Raw genomic sequence first — 21,032 nt, forward strand, 5'->3', positions numbered from 1 at the left:
ATAGTCAGTAAAGGAGTGGCCGTGGATAAGGGAAAAATCGATTCCATTAAGGAATAACCAGAACCAACGGACAAACATCAAGTGAGAAGTTTTCTTGGACTATGTAGTTACTACCGGAGGTTTATTAAGAAGTTTGCAGATATCGCTAAGCCATTAACGCAACTTACAGAGGAAGCAAGAGATTACCGCTGGGATACAGACTCCAGGAGAGTTCATCTTAGATACAGATGCAGGTAATGTGGGAATAGGAGCAGTGCTATCTCAGATTCAAGGAGGACAGGAACGAGTCCTTGAATATTTTAGTAAAGTTCTTTCAAAACCTGAGCGGAATTGTTGCGTCACGAGAAGAGAACTTCTAGCAGTAGTGAAATCAGTAGAGCACTTCTATCAATACCTCTATGGAAGGAAGTTTTTAATCCTAACCGACCATGCCGCCTTTAAGTGGTTGATGCAGTTTAAGAATCCAGAGGGTCAGATAGCCAGATGGATCGAACGACTCCAGGAATAAGATTTCAAGATTGAGCACCGGGCCGGAGTTAGTCACAGAAACGCTGATTCTCTTTCCAGAAAGCCATGCCCAGCAGAGTGTTCCCACTGCAACAAAACGGAATCCAAGGAAGCAGCAGTGCTAAGAACAACGATGGTCAACAACGATTGGACGCCTACTAAGATAAGGGAAGAACAAGAGAGAGATACAGTTATACAAAAAATTCGAAAATGGAAAGAGGAAAACCGTCGACCACATTGGCAAGAAATATCAAACCTATGCGCAGTAGTTAAGACATATTGGACCCAGTGGGACTCATTTATCATGGAAGATAGCTTGCCCAAATGACTACTGGAAAATGATGACGGTTCAGAGAAGAGAAGACAGTTGGTGATTCCAAAGAGCAAAATAGCCGAAGTGCTTCGTCAGTTACACGACAGTCCATCAGGAGGGCATTTCGGTGTAAAGAAAACCATTCAGCGAATTCGGGCATTGTTGAGGGCAGTCTAAAAAAATAATATCGCGCCGAGTTTCGAATTGTAACGCGTATTGTAATAAACGTAAATAAATAAAGACTATGTACAAATAAAGACTTTAAATAAACTAAGTATTAGAATATTTTATAATAAATAAAGTTAATTTCTATAGAATTAAACATACCCAAAACTACTGTTCTAAGGATTTTAAAACATCACAGGTTGGTTTTTCATCATTATAAAGTGAACGTTTAGGTCAGAAACTTGGATGGGTGTTAAACTTTAGATTCAACTGTTATTTTAATATTCCGATAAAAACGGCAACACGGCGCTTTTATCCTTTTATCCGTTTCTTAAAAATACTTATGCACGATTTATCTTGTGAAACAATTGTGGATTTTTCAAGATTTTTTGAGTTTTAGTAAATATAGTGGTTTCTTTTTCACCAATATTAGTTTTTCTGTTTTTTAGATTGCATCTGTATCATGTAGTTCTCCACCAAGCTTTACATGAGACAGATTTTGATGCAAGGCTGGATTATTGCAATTGGATGTTAGGTCTGCTAGAAGAACAACCGCATATCATGTCAAAGATTTTGTGGACAGACGAGGCTACGTTTAATAGTGCGGGTGGTGTTAATCTGCATAAAATGCATTATTGTGCTGAAGAAAATCCGCACTGGATACATGAGGTGCAGGTTCAAGGTAGATGGAGTCTTAATGTTTGGTATGGTATAGTTGATGGAAAGATCCATATTTCTTTGATAGAACTTTAAATGGCGAAACATATTTGGATTTTCTGGAAAATCAGTTGCCTGTTTTATTGGAAGATATTTAGTTACAAACAAGAAGAGATATGATATTACAACATGACGGGTATCCTGCGCACTTTTCCAGACGAGTTCGAGATTATTTGTATGCAAGTTATCCAAATAAATGGATTGGAAGGGGAAGTATATTTTCATAGCCAGCTAGATCTCCAGACTTAACATGTCTGGACTTTTATCTGTGGGGAAGATTGAAGGACTTAGTGTACCAAACTCGACCAACCACGTGAGACGACATGAAACAGAGCAATATAAACGCAATAAATAGTAAACTACGCGCGAAAGATTACATCTTTGTGTGGACAACGATGAAAAACAATTTGAACATTTAATTGGACATTAAGTTTTAATGTTCGAGGTATTTGTATGATCTTTCACATATTTAATTTTAAGTTATAATAAAGGGTGAGTCAATACTATACTTACTTATGTTTATGCGTTTTTATTCATATCTCGAGTTCGACAAAGCTATCAACATGCGGTTTGCGCCATTTTGTTACGAATTTAATCCAGTTCCATTATAATTTACAATAAATAGGTATTTCCATTAAACATTTTGAAGAAAAACAAATTTTAATTTTTTCTATTCGAAAGTACCCTCTACCCATGACAATTAAAACTAAATGTAATTGTTTTATAGCAGATGTAAATTAAATCATCCACACTCTTTCTAATGACACTAATTTCGTTAAAATCGGTTGATCCAAACCAAAATTATAGGTATTTATCCACAAATACTTTCCCACTCTCCCCCATCCTTTATTTGAAAAAATAAAAAAGTTCTTGAACAACTTTGTGTGGAATTTAATCCTCCTTCTAGTTTACTTATTTAACACTTGGTATAATTGGGCATATTTCACAAAAAACTGGTTTTCAAATTTTTCTTCATAGGTTACGCCTCCTAGCGGTTAACCCAGAAACTTGAAAGTTATTTCCAGCGATTTCTCCTGGCCACTTTTACTAAGGAATTTTTTCTCCTTAAGTTATAACATGAATAGTTTCTGATATATAGCCGAGAAATCGGCTGATTGGACCACCCGATACAGTTTCTGAGATATACAGGTAATTTACATATTTTTAAATAGGACCATATACATATTTTACAACCTTGTTACAGTTTTTTATTGTCGATGCAGCATATATGCCGTAAATTGCTAATATTGACCATAATATGCAGAAATTAGTAAAACCATTTTAATTAAAAACGTTGATATTAACATAAAGAGAAAATAAATTGGGTCACTTGGTATTTGTTTAAGTTTAAAAAAGTCCTTTCTGTTTTTGTATGAATATCGGTTTCATTTCATTATATTAAGTATGTTTTATCAGTAGATACGTTGTGATAGTTTTTTAAAGTAGGCTTAACAGCAATAAAAATCAGACTGTGTGTGTGTGTGTGTGTGTGTGTGTGTGTGTGTGTGTGTGTGTGTGTGTGTGTGTGTGTGTGTGTGTGTGTGTGTGTGTGTGTGTGTTTTATTGGCACTGGTTTTGACAACCAACTGGCCAGAAAAATCAGACTAAAATACAATGGTACAGAATGTCAAATAATTGAAATTTTAATACTTGGATGCGGTGACAGGTAATAATACCAAAAAATTATTAAATTTGAATATGTTTTACCTGCGGCCCTATTTATAGAACACGAAATCACGAAGAGGAATGTGAAATAGCTAATAAGTAGTATGAAGACAAAAACGCCTACAGCAGTTGGACCGTATCTAAAATTATTCATAAATTTGAGGAAAGTAGACATGTACGAGAATTTAAAAAAATTGGTCGCTCTAATATTACAGAGGAAACAGAAACTGACATTTTTTTGTCGGTGGTTGAAGATCCTCATAAAGCTACTATAATAATTGCAGCCGAAAATCAAATCAGTCAAACAGTTGTTCGTAAATATTAATAAATAAAAATGGCATTACAATCAAGCTTAATTGATACAGGAACTGAATGAAGACAATCCAGATCGCAGAATGAATTTTTTCCATTTTCAGTCTTGCTCATGCAAACGACCACCCATGCAGTAAAATTCTATTTTTACTTTTTGAAAATATGCGCGTATCATTTCAGAAAAGGAATATAATAATTACAATTTTAATATCAGCGTAAATATGTCTACGGCTTTGACGGACAATGGAATGTCCACATCACAAAATCTTCCTGCTATTGCTGTCAACAATAAGTCCTGGTTAGGTTTGATTGATTCTCGTACTGAAGCGATTTGCAGCAGCTCTTCGCATACTTTCAATGCTGCCATTCTAACTTCTTTAGACTAAAAAGAAGAAATCATAAATAGAGAGAACTATAAATAAACTAAAAGAAATAATAAAAACAAATTATTGTTTCTTGTATTTTTAGTTGATTATAATTTTTTGTTTTTTATATAAATTTTATTAATATTCTTTATTTCTTAATGGTTGACAGCACACTAAAAGGTCAAAGCTTGCAAATAATTGTAAACCAGAAACAGTATCAGAACAAACCAGAAATTATTCAAAACATTCGTGTGTTTCGTAATCACACGGAAAAGCAGTTCGTATGGGACAATAACTCCTAGCGCCACCTAGGAAAGAAATCTTAACTACAACTCGTATTTCATAATATTAATAATACTAATCAAGCAAAATAATTTGAAACTTTATGCTACTTTATACCATGCGCTGGAATAAGTGAATATTATATAAGTTATTTATTTTTAGCACATAAGCAAAACGGTCGGACAGATCGATTTTTAAAATAATCATAGTATATTATAGCATCAATATTTCGAACTTTACGCGATCCCTCTTCAGGTGAGTCATACCTTTGATTTTTTGAAATGGAAAAGTACATCATGGGACACCTCTAATTTCTGGATAAATAGCTTTATTTAAGCATAAAATTATAAAGAATCATATACTATTGGAGCATGCGACATATCATAAAGAATTAAAAATACTTACGGGATCTATCATCAGTTTCATAACAATTTCAAATATTTCAAAATCACTTATGAACAGTTTCGGAAAATATTTTATCCATATTTTTGTTTCATGTATACACTCAACTCTCATGTTCTTTATCATATCATCTCGATTTCGGCTATAACATTAAGTAAGTACGATAATTTCATAGGTATTTCTAAACTTGACTAATATATTAGATGTACTAATTAAAATAAAAAATAAATGTTGATCGATAACATAAAAAGTGACTGTATTAACAAAGAATATAGACGCATATTTGAATCATATTTTTTCTAAAAAGATTCATTTATTAAAAGTTTAAAAAATTTTATTTTCTTCAAAAAATTTTATAAAAAACAAAAATTTAATGCGATTTAATACGACCATGCGGCATCTACATATAAAAATATCTAAAGTTGCGTTTGTTGCCCCACTCTTTCTTATTTTAGAAGCAGTAATAGCGCTGACATGACCGCCCCCTAGTGGTACAAATAAAGAACTAAAATCTTGATCAACTTCTATTGTTGTGTGTATAACCTTGGCCAACGCTGAAAAATGACAGTGAAAGATCCTTCTATATGCGTCTGTTCGCTCCGTGCGTGACCATGGTAGGGGTACCTTGAAACGATGCCAGCGTGCGTAGCGGCGAAATATGACAAAATTGGAATCTTTTACGCATACATTTTATTAAAAATGTGTGCAAATACATGTTGCGTATTTAATTGTGCTAATAAAAGCAAAAATAGTAAGTGTAGTTTTTATAGGTTCCCAAAGATTACATATAAATTAGAGAAAAGAAAAAGATGGATCCGTGCTAATAATATAAAAAAGTAAATATCACATAACCTCATTTTTATGCAATTGAAATAGGAAATATTTAAATAATTTACCTTAAATGATATTTTATAAGGCTTCAAGCTAATTGCAGAGTGCCTGATGACTTTAGCTTTTATATCATAACTTTTACTATTACTGTTTTTAATTATATGCCCTTTCACGTGAAAAACTTGATTTGCCAGTACTAGATTTTTCCCTTTCTTTTCCGTTTGGGGTTACAAAGATATATTATGATGAATTTTGAGAAACCCAGTTTTTAATACTACATTTATTTTGTACATAAACTGAAAAAATATAATTAAAAAGTTAATTATTAATAATTGTCAATTTTGCCTGTATTTAACAATGTCAAACATATGTCATATGTTTAACCTGAAGATTGGTAGGTCCAAAACTGTCAGATGAAGGTGGTATGTGTCGCGTCAGTCACGCACTGAGCGAATATTCTTTGGTATTAAGATAGGGCAAAATCGAACTGTAAAAGCAAGTGAGAAGCCTATGCGCAGTAGTAAACGTTGGAGACTAGATGATGATGATAATGATTATAAATAATAAGTTTAAATTTATAGTCCTCATCCCTCAGCTAATGAAGTAAACAAATCTAAAGGGAAGATTTTAAAATTCAACTTACCAGTATTTGTAAAATATCATATAGAGACCCTCAATGAGACTGATGAGGATGCGGTTTTTTTTCTTCTGTAGAATTATTGTGATTTTCTGATGTAGAATTTTGAGACACATCATTCAAGACTAGGACTACTGCAGTCAGCATTTTAGAAACTAAAATTAATTTAAGTGTAGAAATCTGATTAATTTAATATATCAAAAATAATGATTTTCGTACAATTCTGAACAAAAAGATATTGTTAGGTTATAATGTATTGTGATAATTAGTTTTTGAACAATCATAGTATGTATATTGAAACGAATTAGATATTACTATAATATAAGCTATAAAAAATATCCATTTGCTGACACAATTTGCCGACTCTCTCTAGTACAAATCCCTAGATTTCGTCATCAAATTTTCTCGTTACTCTTCAGGTTTTCATAAGTTTTTCTTGTGTGGACATGTGTTTTATGGAGGTAGAAACAAATTTTTACGTATCATCAGGATTAGATGTACTGCCTGGTATGCCGGACTCCGACGGTACCGACTAACAACCCCTCCCCTTCTTCTGCCGCTGCCCCTCCTACCTCGCCTGCCGTAAGACATTACTTCACGGGTGGAGGATCCAGCTATTGCTCTTTCTTTAGGCTTTCGAAGCCATTGGTTCTCTCCCATTAACCGTCGCTATTCAATTTCTCTCCTCGCCTCCTTCCAATACGACGAAGATCCTGGAGGACTTCCATCGCAAATGTGCTAATTGCATCACAAGCTGCCTTAGATGAAAGCATTTCTCTTACCAAGGTCTCTGGTCAAATTTTCTATTTAGTTGAGTATTACGTAGCAAGTTAAAACGAGGATACACTAAGAACTATCGTCACGTTTGAAGCGATAAAAATATGGTCAAAATCAACCATGTCCTGAGAGTATCTGCTTAAGATAGTAGTTGATCTCGCCATGTTTTGTGGTTCAACCAAACATTCACCTGTGATATAAGACAATACCTCCACCTGCTCGTTGTTGCAGAATCTGCACTTGCCATCAACGCATGCTGTTTTGCCGGTCTCTTCATCAGTTCATCAAAGCACAATGTAGTTGTAGTTGACCCTCTTTGCCGATAAAGGGTCCTTCCTTACTTTTAGCTAGTACCCCAATAAGTAGCATCCTGGCTATAACTTATATCGCGTCCTCAGATACTCTGGGGAATGCGCTGGTAACTCTTAAGGCGCCCAGTGATTGTTGGGTTCAATAATAATATAATAATATATTATATAATTGACAGGTTAATACCGACGTATCTACTAACAACAGTCACATCTTCCTGCTTTGTTTTGGGTCACCTATATTCGGCATTAGTCGTGATAAAACTTACTATTGATGTTTTAGCACTGACATGCTCCACCTGCTTCTGAGTCTGAAACTGAGTCGGGCATCAATAATCACTCCAAGTTTCGAGGGAATGGTTGAGATGTGATTTCACGTTCTCCAATGTTCAGCGTTATGGTTTTCACCTGTTTTCGAGTAGTAATAAGCGCTGCCTCAGACTAGACAAATAATCTTTTTGCCACAAAAACTCAAAATTATCAATTTTTTATCTCATCATCATCATAATCATCAGTGGCGTTACAGCTCTTTATGAGCCAAAGCCTTCTTCAGAATAATCCTCCATTCGCCCCTGTCTCTGGCAACTCTTCTTCATTCTCTAATTCCGATAGACTTCAAATCATTTTCTAGGTTGTCTTGGTACCTAAGTCTCGGTCTTCCTCTTCTTCGTTGTCCGATCGGCCCTCTTCGATCAAAAACTTTTCTGACAATGGCATCTTCCTCTCGTCTGATTACATGACCTATCCGTCTGAGGCGTGCTACCTTAATGAATTTTACAACGTCAATTTTTTATCTAACATTAGTTTATGAACTCAATCATTAAAATATCATATATAGAATATGATAGGTAACAGGTTTCTGTTAAATTGTTAGATTAATTTGGAGATGAATTAATTCGAGATATGGGTTCCTTGTCTGATGTCTATGATTAAGAGATTTCAAAAAATGCATAATTTAAGTCTCCAATACTTTCACTATTACTCGAATAGAAGAGAGTTAGTAACAATAACGCCGCCAAATGCCCAACAGCTAGCTCTCTGTGCCCGCACTCCCACCAACAACCTACCACTACCATCGATGCGCGCTGGAAATGGAACACCGCGCAGGTTACTGATCAGATCCTACCGGTCTTTCCCGTTCCTGCGATCGAGTATTGATTGATTTCTTCCCTACTGCAACTTACTTTGGGCGAGTATTGATCGGCCGCTCCTCTGTCTTTGGGTATTGACTAAGAATCTTTCTTCATCCTACCCATAATTCGAACGCCGATGACGTTTATTTTGTTCATAGGCATCAGGCTCGAGGACAGCAGTCCGTTTGATTTACTTAAGAGAATTTGTCTTTTTGTTTTCTGTATTGTATAGAAGTAAATATTATTTTGTTTGTTATTTTATTTGAATACATTTTTATTTTAATTCAATTTGTATTTTACTGAGTCTGGTGTCTAATAGAGCTATCCGTTACAAATCTCATATACTTCATTCCTATGAAGATGCTCCTGGAAGAGACCATGGTTAAATTTTAAGCGAGTTATGAAAGAGAAATGAACTTTATTATAGTTGCAATGGGGAATACTTTTTGGTAAGCATGGATGAATAGTAAAGTAATGGTTTCTGGATGTTTTCTGGGTCTCTTCATATTTTGGCCTCCATGTTTCCCTGCTAATACTCCTGATAATGGGAAATATCTCTTTGCAAATGTTAAAAATGTTGTAATTTCTGATATCCCAAATATTCTTTTTACCTTTTTATACACTATTTCATTTCCGATTACTCTACATGCCCTTGAACCCAGAGTAAAGTGTTTTCTTAGTGTATTTTATAATATATAATAATTTTTTATCGATAATGGAGTTTTGGAAATATTATAATGGATGGCCATAAATAGCCTGCAATACTGCCCTAAAGTCTGACACTATTAAAAGGTTCTCACAAGAACTCGTGATACGCCAAATTAATGTTTTCTGTATAGCAACAGCCTAAATTAAAAGTTATGAATGTTATTAAAAAGATTTTTGGGTGAGGAATATACAGAATGGTTCGTTGGAAGTTCCAATTAGAGAAATTGACATAACTAATATCTGAAAATTTAGGATATGGGCTTTTTAGATATACCCATTTAATGTAAAATATTTAGAGCCTCCTACCACTTCCGTGCCTCACACTGAGATGTATCGAATATTAAGCATGATGTTTCATATTCTTAAAACTTTTCTCAAAATCATTCATATACGAATTTACAAGAAGTGTGAGTTTCATATGAGTGACACTCAATTCGGATTTCGAAATGGATTGGAAACACGAGAAACACTCATGAACATGAAAACATTTTTTACAAAATCAGACCTTAGTCTAGAGCTCAGAATTCCAATGATCAAATGTTACGTTTTCTCTGTTTTGCTGTATGGCTGTCAAAGTCCAACTTTCACAGCAATGGACTCTGAAACAAAGAAAAAAGAATAGATGCCTTCGAAATGTATATATACAGACGGATGCTGAGAATTCCATGGACACAAAAAGTTACCAATGATGAGGTACTTCAACGCATGAGTAAACAAAAAAATTACTCAGCATAATCAAAGAGAGAAAAATACAATACTTGGGTCATGTGTTGAGGGGTAAAAGATATGAATTACTCAAAATCATATTGGACGGTAAAGTGCAGGACAAAAGATCAGTTGGAAGACGCCAGAACTCGTGGCTGAAAGACCTAAGGAGATGGTTTGGCCGCTTATTCACAGAAATCTTTCGTGCAGCAGTTTTCAAAGCTACAATTGCTATTTGGATCGCCAATCTTCGAAAGTAGACGGCGCAGTAAGAAGAGGACCACTTCCGTATATACCGGAAGTTGACTGGAACTTCCTTATTTTAAATATAATGCCTTATATACGAGGATATATTGATATTAAACTAGCCTTTGATAGATGGCGCTACTTGATATCGAATTGGTTTCGGTGTTAAATTTTTTCCATTCATGACATGACGTCTGTCAAAATTTAAAGTTTTAAAAATACTTAGTTTGGTTTTTACAGCCGTCAAAAGCAAGCAAATTTTGTGTTTTCGGAGAAATGGAAAAAGTCGAGTATCATTCGGTGATTAAGTTCCTCCACAAAAAGTTACCAACGGTAACCTTCGTTACCAACAGTAAAATTTTGGAAAGCTGAATTTGTTCGTGGTCGTACGAGTGTTTTTGATGATGAGCGTCCCGGGAGGCCAAATGAAGTCACCACGCCGGAAATGATCAATAAAGTCCATGACATGATTATGACAGATCGTCGAATTATACTCCGCGAGTTAATAGAGGTCCTAAAAATTTCCTAGGAACTCGTACACAACATCATTCACCATCATTCGGACATGAAAAAGCTATCCGCGCGATGGGTGCCGCGTTTGCTGGCAATCGATCAAATGCAAAAACGTGTGACCAATTCGGAGACGCTTTTGGCGATGATATGGCGCGATCCGAAGGATTTTTTTCGCCGATTTATCACCGTTGATGAAACCTGGGTGCATTATTACACACCGGAGACCAAAGAACAGTCGAAATAGTGGCGCAAACGCAGCGAAGGGCCGCCGAAGAAGGCAAAGAGTGCACATTATATCTGCAAAGTGATGGCGACTGTTTTCTGGGATGCGAAGGGCATCACTCACATCGACTACTTGAAAAAAGGAAAAACAATCAATGGTGAGTACTAGGCAGCATTATTGGATCGATTTGATGCCGAATTGCGTCGAAAATGCCCCGGTTTGGAACGCAAAAAACTGCTCTTTCACCAAGACAATGCACCGGCTCACCGATCACCGTCGCCATGGCAAAATTACACGAATTGTGCTATGAATTGGTTGAACACCCACCGTATTCCCCAGATCTTGCCGCCAGCGATTTTTTCCTGTTTCCAAACCTAAAAAAATGGCTCAGGGGACGCCGTTTCGCAACAAATGATGAAGTCATCGCTAAAACTTCGGCCTATTTTGAAGATCTCGAGCAAAAGTACTATTCGAATAGGATAAAAAAATTGGAACATCGTCTTACTAAGTGTATCGAGCTAAAAGGGGACTATGTTGAGAAATAAATCGATTTAATTCCAAAAAACTTGTTTTTTCTATCAAAGGCTAATTTTATATCAATCCACCCTCGTATTATTACATATTTCGATAGAATGGTTCTTGAGAATTTTCTTTATGTAAGGTTATGCTATCTTACACCGTGTTTTTTACGAGATATGACCAATTTTATTTTGAAACAGTGTCTGATGTTACACTCTATATATTTATAAATACTAAGATTGCAAAACAAATTTTTTTTTGGTACTATTTTTTTAGTACCGTCTATTTTGATAAAACTTTAACATTTTGTGCATAATTTAGTTTTTTATACAAGGTATTACTTTCTAAAGACTAATCATATAAAAGACAATACAAAAATTCACTTACCCATTATTACACCAGCATGTTTTAGACATCTACATCTGCTTCTTGCCATACACTTTAAGAAACTGATCAAACACTGAATAAAAATCTCGTCATAAAGGACGTTATTAAAATGAGCTTGTTGTATTAATTTCTGTATAAAATTATAAATGCCCATTTTTATGTATTTGATAAAATTTGTGAGTCGTTCCCTCAGAAGGTATTTACCTTCCTAAAATGAAAAAAAAAATACGATATGAAGGGTTTTCTCTTTTAGTTTAATTTTTAATTCTTATTTTAATTTTTTAGTTTATAAACTTATTATTTATTATAAAACTTCATTAAATCCTTTGGAACCTTTTAAGAAAGTTAACTTTCAGCGAAGACTCCGCAATACAGTGTCTTTGACTCCAAACCTTTGTCGTGAAGGCCCGGTAGCTATTTCTGATAAGAAAAAACAAAACTTTATAGAATTACTACCTTATATCTCTGAAATTTTTCATGACTTCTACAAAAGTTTGCTTTGCGAAAGTGATGTACGTGACGTATATCCCGATTCTGTCGAAGATATATGTTTTTGAGGTAGTGCAGGTTAATATAAATAAATATGTTATATATATATATATATATATATATATATATATATATATATATATATATATATATATATATATATGTATATATATATATATATATATATATATATATATATATATATATATATATATGTCTAACAAAATATTAGAATTTTTGTAGGCCAATTATCTCGTTATTGTGGATTTTATAGAACACAATTTTATGTTACTTTATTTCAATAAATTGTTTTTCTTGTTAAAATATTTTATTTTTATTATTATAAAAATACTAAGACGTCAACATACTGTTAAAATATTTCAAATAATAGTTATGATCCTTATGAATTGTTGAGCAGTGTATATTGGATAGGGTAAAAGTAAAGGATAAGTTTTTTTTAATTATTAGAATAACCACACTATGTGTAGGTACCGGAGACTAAATCGAGAAGCACATAATACACATAATACAAACGCATAAAAAATTCAAAAGCTACATTATATATAAGGTTCTTGAACTCCTAAGTGGAGCATAGAGCTTCAGTGAAAACGCGCCATCGGGTTCTATTTTGCGCTAAGGCCTTCACCTCATTCCAAGACTTTCCTTGGCCTCTTATCTCGTCCTTGATGGATCTTCTCCAAGTTTGTACTGGGCGACCTCTTTTTCTTTTTCCTTGGGGATTTCACTCTAAGGCAGTCTTTGCGATACTACAACTATTTTTTCGGAGTGTGTGACCGATCCAACCCCACTTTCTGGACTTAATTTCATTTTGTACCCCGTTTTGTTCGGTCAGATGTAGCAGATCGTCGTTTCTAATGGTGTTAGGCCAGAATATACGAACAATTCTTCGTAGACATTTGTTAACAAAGACCTGCAGTTTGTCTGTGAGGGTGTTTGTCACTTTCCAGGTTTCACATCCGTAGAGTAGAACAGACATGACATTTGATCGGAATATTCGGATCTTTGTCCTTGTAGTATACTCGCCAGATCTCCAAACAGGGTTGATCGTGCTGAAAGCTTGTTGGGCTTTTCGTATCCTCATACGAATATCGTCTTCTGTACCTCCATTTTCTGTTATGACACTTCCAAGATACGTAAAGTTTTCCACATTTTCAATCTGCATATTGTCGATAGTAAATAGCGTGTTGTTCCTTGCATTTATTCTCATGGACTTGGTTTTACTAATATTGATTTTCAAACCTATTTTATTGGCTTCCGTGAAAAGTGTTTCCAATTGGTAAGCCAGATCTTGGAACTTTTGACCTAATAGGCAGATATCGTCAGCGTATTCTAGATCGCTTAGGCGTGTGGTTAACGTCCATTGTATCCCTGTTATGTCGGAGTCTAGTTTGGAGAGAACATAGTCTATAGCTATGTTAAAAAGAAACGGAGAAAGCACGCATCCCTGTCTAACTCCAGTAAGTACGTCGAATTCGTCACTGTTGATCCCATTGTGTGTCACGCTGCATTTCGTATCAGTATATAGTGACTTTATAATAGAAATTATTTTTTGCGGGATGTTTCTTAGCTCTAAAATTTTCCATTGAGACAAGCTATCAAAGGCACGTTCAAAATCAATAAAAACCATGTATAGGGGTGTGTTCCATTCAATCGATTGTTCCATTATTACCCACACAGTATTAATGTGGTATATGCAGGAGGATTCTGGTCTAAAGCCTGCTTGATTAGCTCTAAACTCAACCTTGTTTGTTATTCTTTTCAGTATGATGTTCAGCAGTTAGATGTGGATCAGCTTTAAGTATTTCAGCAGCAATGTTATCGATTCCCGGTGACTTGTTGTTTCTCAGAGATTTGATAGCTGCTATTATCTCCGTTTTGGAAGGGGCCTCGCAAGAAATATGCAAGTCCATATTCTGCGGGTTTTCGACAATTTCGTCTGCGTTATCTCTGGGAATACCTAGCATCTCCTGAAAAATTAAAAAAAAAAGCTACATTAATTATCATAAAACAAATTGTTACCCTTATTGTTGAATATTTGAGTACATTCTCATCCGAAACTAACATTTCAATTATTTGTTTTGAAGATTTGTCGTATTCGTTAATCAAGAAATGAGGTTCTGGATCGAACTTGTGGAATCCTGCCACATCAATACAGAATTTAATCAGTTGTTTGATAGCAGCATCTGGTTCTTGTTGATATAAACGAAAGAATTCTAACGTTATTGCCTAAAATGATAAAAAATTCATATATCAGTTTCAATTTCCGGATAAGAAATGAAAACATGAAACAAAATAAAACATGTATTACTCAAAATATGTCAAATATAGCTTGAGACTTGGTCTTTTTGCTATTAGCCGAAGTCAAACTGCGCTGCTCTGTTTGTTTGTTTTGTTTTGTTTGTTTAAGCGGTTATAGTGGGAAGAACTTGCGCTGCGTCGTTAAGTTCGAATACGAGAGAATATTATCCGTTGGGTGTTAGTGATTAAACACTATTTTTACTGATTATTGTGTTTTGTCCTAATGTCATGAGTTTCAAGTGGAATTATGAAGAAGTTAAAAAATTTATTGAAGCATACAGAAATAAACCAGAATTGTGGGATCCTACAAGCAATAACTGCCATCAGGGCCCGACTGCCTTAAAAAAAAGCATCGTAACTCTAAACGGAAGGCACCAGACCCCCTCCTAAGCTTTTTAAACATGTGTTTTATGGCATTTCGCTACTTTTTAAACATTTTTATGGTATTTCGCTAATTTGTTTTAAGCATTTCAATTATTGCTTCAACAAAGTGTTGTGCAGCATCAAGCACTTTTGGAAAATTATTTCTAATATCTTTTAATTTATTTTTTGCGCTAGGTTTGTAAATAATCTGATAAAGTTGTTGTTTTATACATGTCGAGTAAAAAAATAACTTGATTAACCTAATAGCGCATTATGTATCTCTTTTCTTCCGCTTGCGTTTTCACTTAGTTTTCTACGTAGATCGCAAAATTGCCAAGCTATTATTTGACGAGTATAGTACATTCGTTCAGCAAATTCCCAACTGTAAAAAAACGCACGTGTGGATATTAGCCCTCTCATTCGTCAAGAGGCTATTAAATATAACTTATTGCCTTAAGCCAGACGGATTCTCATTTTACAGGTCCAAACTTGCCATTCTGTTTAAATTCAAATTGTATTTTTAGCGTGTTGGTTTTTAAGTTAATATATTTTGTTATATGTTATAGTTATTGTTAAGTTATTTACTGGTCGTGTTATTTTTTAGAGTTAAGTTTAAGTATTTAGTATTAAGTTTTATAGTGTGTAATGAACTTTTACTATCCAAAAACAAAGTATTTGTTAATTAAAAGTAAAAATAGCTTGCGGCAATCACTTTAATAAAGGTAAGAGAAACCAATATTTTAATTTATTGATGTTTCGAAAAGTTTTATTTCCTTTTTAGGCCATTTATTCACAGTTTTTGCTGTAAATATTAAAGAACCGCTTGGATTGAAATGAAATTTGGCATATACATAGCTAAATTATCTTGCAGGTAAATGTTTATGTGCTTTTTCACTTCAAGTAAATTTTAAAATAATATTTTCAGGAAAAGGGAAAAGACTAATAATCTGTCACATTGACAGTGAAAATGGATTTGTTCCAGAAGGACTGTGGGTGTTTGAATAAAAAAAAAAGTGGGGGCTACCATGAAGAGATGGACGAGAAATCTTTCGAAAATTGGTTCAAAAATATACTGTCCCGATTAGAAGGCAACTCCATCATCGTATTGGACAACGCGTCTTATCACTCCAGAAAATTGGAAAAAATTCCAACTACTGCTTCTAGAAAAGCTGGCATCCAAGCGTGGCTGAAATCAAAAAATATAGGGTTTGAGGACTCCATGTTAAAAGTGCAACTGGTGGCTATTGTTTTAAGGAACATAAGGGACAATATAATAAATATATCATTGATGAGATGACAAAAAGCAAAAACAAAGTAGCGTTAAGGCAGCCTCCATACCATTGTGACCTCAATCCGATTGAGCTCATCTGTGCAGAAGTAAAAAGTATGTATGTAGCAGCCAAAAACACTACTTTTAAATTTTCAGATGTGAAAAATATTTTTTTATGATGCAATAAATAATATTAGTTCAACTACGTGACAGAAATGTGTGCAACACGTTCAACAAAAAGTGGAGTCAAAAATTTGGAAGTTGGACAATATAATTTAGAGTAATTTAAATGGTATGTTTTTATGCTTTGATAAACTTATAACAATGCTACTTTATTCAAAATGTTCACTTTGTTATGTATCTCTCAGTTAATGAATATTTAATTTTACCACATTGTTTTCAATGGAACATTAAATTTTGCTCACAATGATTAAATTTCAAGAAGTTCTTACACTAATAGTTTCAAAAGTAAATATTTTTAAAAATCATATGATACACCTCAGTATGAGCCTGTTTGGCTTTCACGTGCGTTTGTTGACAGTTGGAAATTTGTAAAATGAATGTAGTTTAGAAAGTAATTTCCATTACAGCTATTTGTGTTTTAATCTCATTTAAAAAATATCTGTGTGAAACATGCCTCAAGTAAATCATTTCAGAATCACTCATAAAAAGATATGTATTCTTTAAGATACAAATATTATGGCAACAAACTTTTTAAAACACTACTGCTACGTCAGAAAAAATTGTAAAACTAATAGATTGCTATTACCTTTGTATCAGATGGTTCATCGAAGATTTTGGCATACAGAGTGTCTTTTGTACTGGGTTTATATATTTTGCATTGATTTTTATTGATTGGTTGACGCCTTATTTTGTTAAAATATTGGTCATAGTTTTCTTCGGTATATTCTAGAAAACAAAAATTAATAATTATTTATTAAACTAGAAGAATATACAAATAAATGGTCTTATTTAAAAACAAAAGTATTTATTGCGATATACAAGAGAATGTGATATTTTTTCTTATATAGCTATTATCTACCAAGAGATGGTAAACTTCTACAGAAGAAGAAATCAGACAGAATTAAAAATTCCGAGGTGGCTTCCTCACCATCCAACTCACCTAGCTGCACATATACAGATATATATATATATATATATATATATATATATATATATATATATATATATATATATATATATATATATATATATATATATATATATATATATATATATATATATATATTATATGTATACTGGTTTATAAACCTTTTCCCTATCTTCAAAAATGCTGCAATGAAAAATTCTTATGTGGTCATCCTGTCTTCTATCAGATATCGCCTACTACACGCGATATCTGATACAAAATACGTCCATAATTCCGAGCAGAATTTAAAAAATAAACAAACTGACATGGCATAGTATACCTTATTTTCAATAATTAAAGAATTACAATAAAAATATGAACTTTTAAAATTATTAAAACAGCCAAAATCTTTCTATATATGTACTTTATCTGAAAGATGAAGAATATATTTAAAAATATTTTAATCTTTGATATCGGTTTCGGTATTTTGAAATATTTTACTTTTTTTTATTTTAACTAAGTAGTGTTTTTTAAAATGAGTGCGTGTCATAAGGTTTTAAAAAAGTGCTACAGCAGGCGGGACTGTAGATTAGCTCTAAGCTTCATACTGTTTTCTGTATTTTTAAAATTTATATATTTTTAAAACTGAATAAAGTAATTTTATTATTTATTATTATTTTTATAATTCAATAGCATATAGACATATACGGTAAACAGACAGTGATACTCGGAGTATATGCACCAACAGACGATTCCCCGAGAGATAATGGAGAACCTCTGATTGAATTATGCGAACTAAATAACTTAAAAATCATCAACGGATTCTTCAGATATAACAATATTCATAAATATACATGAACGCAAGAGACACGAAAGTTGAAACCAATAATAGACTACGTAATAGTCAAACAAGATACCACAATAAAGATAAAAGATGTGAGAGTCAGAAGAGGAGCAGAATGTGGAACTGACCATGATCTGGAGGCATCTCACCTAAGCTTATAAAATACGGCCCAAAAAGATTATACCGGATAATAAAATGGATATGATGAATCTACAGAGGAATAAGCGTAATATCATCAATAGGAAGATTATATGGGAAAATACTGCGAGAAAAGATAGAGCAAGCGATAAAAGAAAAAATCGGGAAGGATCAGGCAGGCTTCACGGCAGAAAGATCATGCATAGACCACATAATAAACACACTGGAACAACTGTCGGAAAAGAAAAAAGCAAAAAATAGAGATATATATATATATATATATATTTGACATTTGTGGACCTGAGAAAGGCCACCAGAAACTGGTGGTTCCATGTTATTGCATGAGGTGTAAATATAAATATAACCTTGTTACATATGACATCGAGATATTGACAGAACATAGCAAATTTTCAACAAAAGGGAAGAATTCTTCTATTCTACTTTTTCCCTTTGAGGTCCCTTTGACTTAAAGTTGTAATTTTTGTTGTTTTTTAGATGTTTTTGTGTTGTATTTGTAAAAATACCCTTTTATGTTGTAATGTTTTTATTCAAAGTTTTAATGATTTTTAACACATTTTATGACAATGTTCACTACAAGGACTAACTGAACATTTTCAATGTAAGTTTTACATGCTAACTCTCACCACTTGTACTAAATAAATTTTCGCTTTAGGTGCTGATGAAGGTGACAGCCTATCACCGAAAATTTCACATTTAGAATAAAGTTCTTCACCAAACTGGCTTATACCATCTATAGCCAATCCTTTACCTGGCGTTTTCCCGAAAGTTATCTACCAAAGAAGTATATATATATATATATATATATATATATATATATATATATATATATATATATATATATATATATATATAGTAGTGAATGTAGTGAATCGATAATAAGCTGAAATGACAGTGACATTGAGTAATGGAATCGAAACAAGACCAGTAAAAATCAACCGAGGCGTAAGACAAGGAGACACAATATCTCCAAAATTATTTACAGCTGCCCTAGAAGATATCTTTAAGTCAATAGACTGGGAAAATAAGGGAATTCCTATTAACGGAAGATACTAAAACCATTTTAGATACGCAGATGATGTAGTACTAATAGCCAACACGTGGAATGCCCTGAATACGAGCTACACACAGAATCCCTAAGCAAAGGACTGAAAATGAATTTCAGCAAAACTAAAATAATGTCAAACAAAGATGACATCTATAATATATATCCAAGGGACAGAGATAGAACATGTAGATAAATATACATATCTGGGTCAAAATGTCAAGATAAGCAAAGAAAATCAGACCGAAATAAGCAGACGTGTAAAAATGGGATGGGCAGCATTCGGAAGATTCTCATACGTACTTAAAAATAAAAATATACCTCAAAGACTGCGAACCAAAGTGTTTAATTCCTGTATCCTACCTGTACTTACATATGGAGCTCAAACCTGGACATTCACTAAAATAAACATGGAGATTAGAAAATCTCATAGAGCTATGGAACGACAGATGCTGGGTATCTCACTCAAAGACCATAAAACCAATGAAGACATTTAGAACAAAAGTAAAAGATGCTGTCGAACAGGCAACTAAACTGAAATGGAAATGTGCTAGATATAACGAACGTCTTAAGGATGGCCGATGGAATAAAGAAATTGGAAATTGGCGGCATATGAAGCCAAAAGTCCACGAGGAAGACCGTAAATGCGCTGGAGCGACGATATTAAAATAACTGCGAACTGCGGGGCCAATGTGGAAACGTCTTACCAACAACAGAGATGAATGGAGAGAATTGGAATCGATATGAAAACCGATATTTCGCTCCCCTCAGCATTTTACTATAGAGAAAAAGTAATACAACGCCAGTATAGAAGTTTGGCTTCAAAAAACTATAATATAAGTAATATTACGTAATAAAGAACTGTAAATATTTTATATTTATAGATCAGGCATAGAATACCAGATTCAGTTATTTTCAAAGATAAATCTAATATACCGTCTATATGAAATATCCAGTATAGAAAATTTCAACATTATTGTACGAAATATTTAAAAAGTCTTACCATCAATCGAAATATCACCTTGGTCGCTAATACTTGGTGTTGAACGAATTTCTTCAATTGACAAACTCTTGAAAATTTCTTCAATGCTCCGATTTTGATTAGATCTAGTCGACAGTGCAGGAGACGATATTGTCGAAAGACTAGGGGATCTCAAAATCCGGCTTGGTGAAGTAAACCGCTGTGGGGTACTAGTTTTTCTTGAATCTTGACTGCCAGAGCCTACTACCGAACTACCACTTATTTTATTTCCGCCTGCGTCCATTTTTGCTAGAAAATTAAAAATTAAAATATATATATATATATATATATATATATATATATATATATATATATATATAAAGACAATATTTACCCCCCAACAAAAACTTTTATCTCTTGTCCGATCAATCAAAGACAACATTCCAAATAAACAACATGGGGTTTATGAATATTGTTAATAATAATAATTCCTTGTGCAGACTGCCCCCGATACTATATAGGCCAAACAAATCGTAGAATTCAAAATAGGATTTATAAACATTCCATTTCTGTTCGCAATTCCGACTTAATTTCAGCTCTAGGTTAACACTATCTTCACACAGGTCACAAAATTGATTTTGAAAACTCCAGCGCCATGGCGCCGATTCGCTTCGATAACCCAAGAATTATCCGAAAAGTCATAGAAATTGAAAAAAGCCAAATTGTCTCAATAAAAGAGATGACGGCACACGGTTACCTTCGACTTGGAGACCTTTCATA

General features: G+C 33.6%; 2 protein-coding genes across 2 annotated transcripts in view; both read right to left on the bottom strand.

Moving 5' to 3' along the window:
• LOC140432686 (cohesin subunit SA-1-like) overlaps positions 1-4,864 on the bottom strand; it is a 37,289-nt gene extending 32,425 nt beyond the window's left edge. Inside the window, exons 1-2 of the mRNA XM_072520743.1 lie at positions 4,732-4,864; positions 3,880-4,061 (exon numbers count right to left, since the gene is read on the bottom strand). Coding sequence (XP_072376844.1) covers positions 3,880-4,061; positions 4,732-4,854 — 305 coding nt within the window. The 5' untranslated portion in view covers positions 4,855-4,864. The remainder of the gene's footprint in view (positions 1-3,879; positions 4,062-4,731) is intronic.
• Positions 4,736-20,556, bottom strand: LOC140432687 (uncharacterized). The gene is made up of 6 exons (XM_072520744.1): positions 20,295-20,556; positions 16,926-17,065; positions 14,245-14,451; positions 11,716-11,923; positions 6,203-6,351; positions 4,736-4,870 (listed from the first exon to the last, which is right to left on the bottom strand). Exons 1-5 carry the CDS (start codon positions 20,554-20,556, stop codon positions 6,233-6,235), a joined length of 936 nt encoding a protein of 311 aa, XP_072376845.1. The 3' UTR covers positions 4,736-4,870; positions 6,203-6,232.
• Positions 20,557-21,032: the final 476 nt, after the last annotated feature.

The sequence above is a fragment of the Diabrotica undecimpunctata genome, chromosome 1, assembly GCF_040954645.1.
Source record: "Diabrotica undecimpunctata isolate CICGRU chromosome 1, icDiaUnde3, whole genome shotgun sequence".
NCBI classification, from domain to species: domain Eukaryota; kingdom Metazoa; phylum Arthropoda; class Insecta; order Coleoptera; family Chrysomelidae; genus Diabrotica; species Diabrotica undecimpunctata.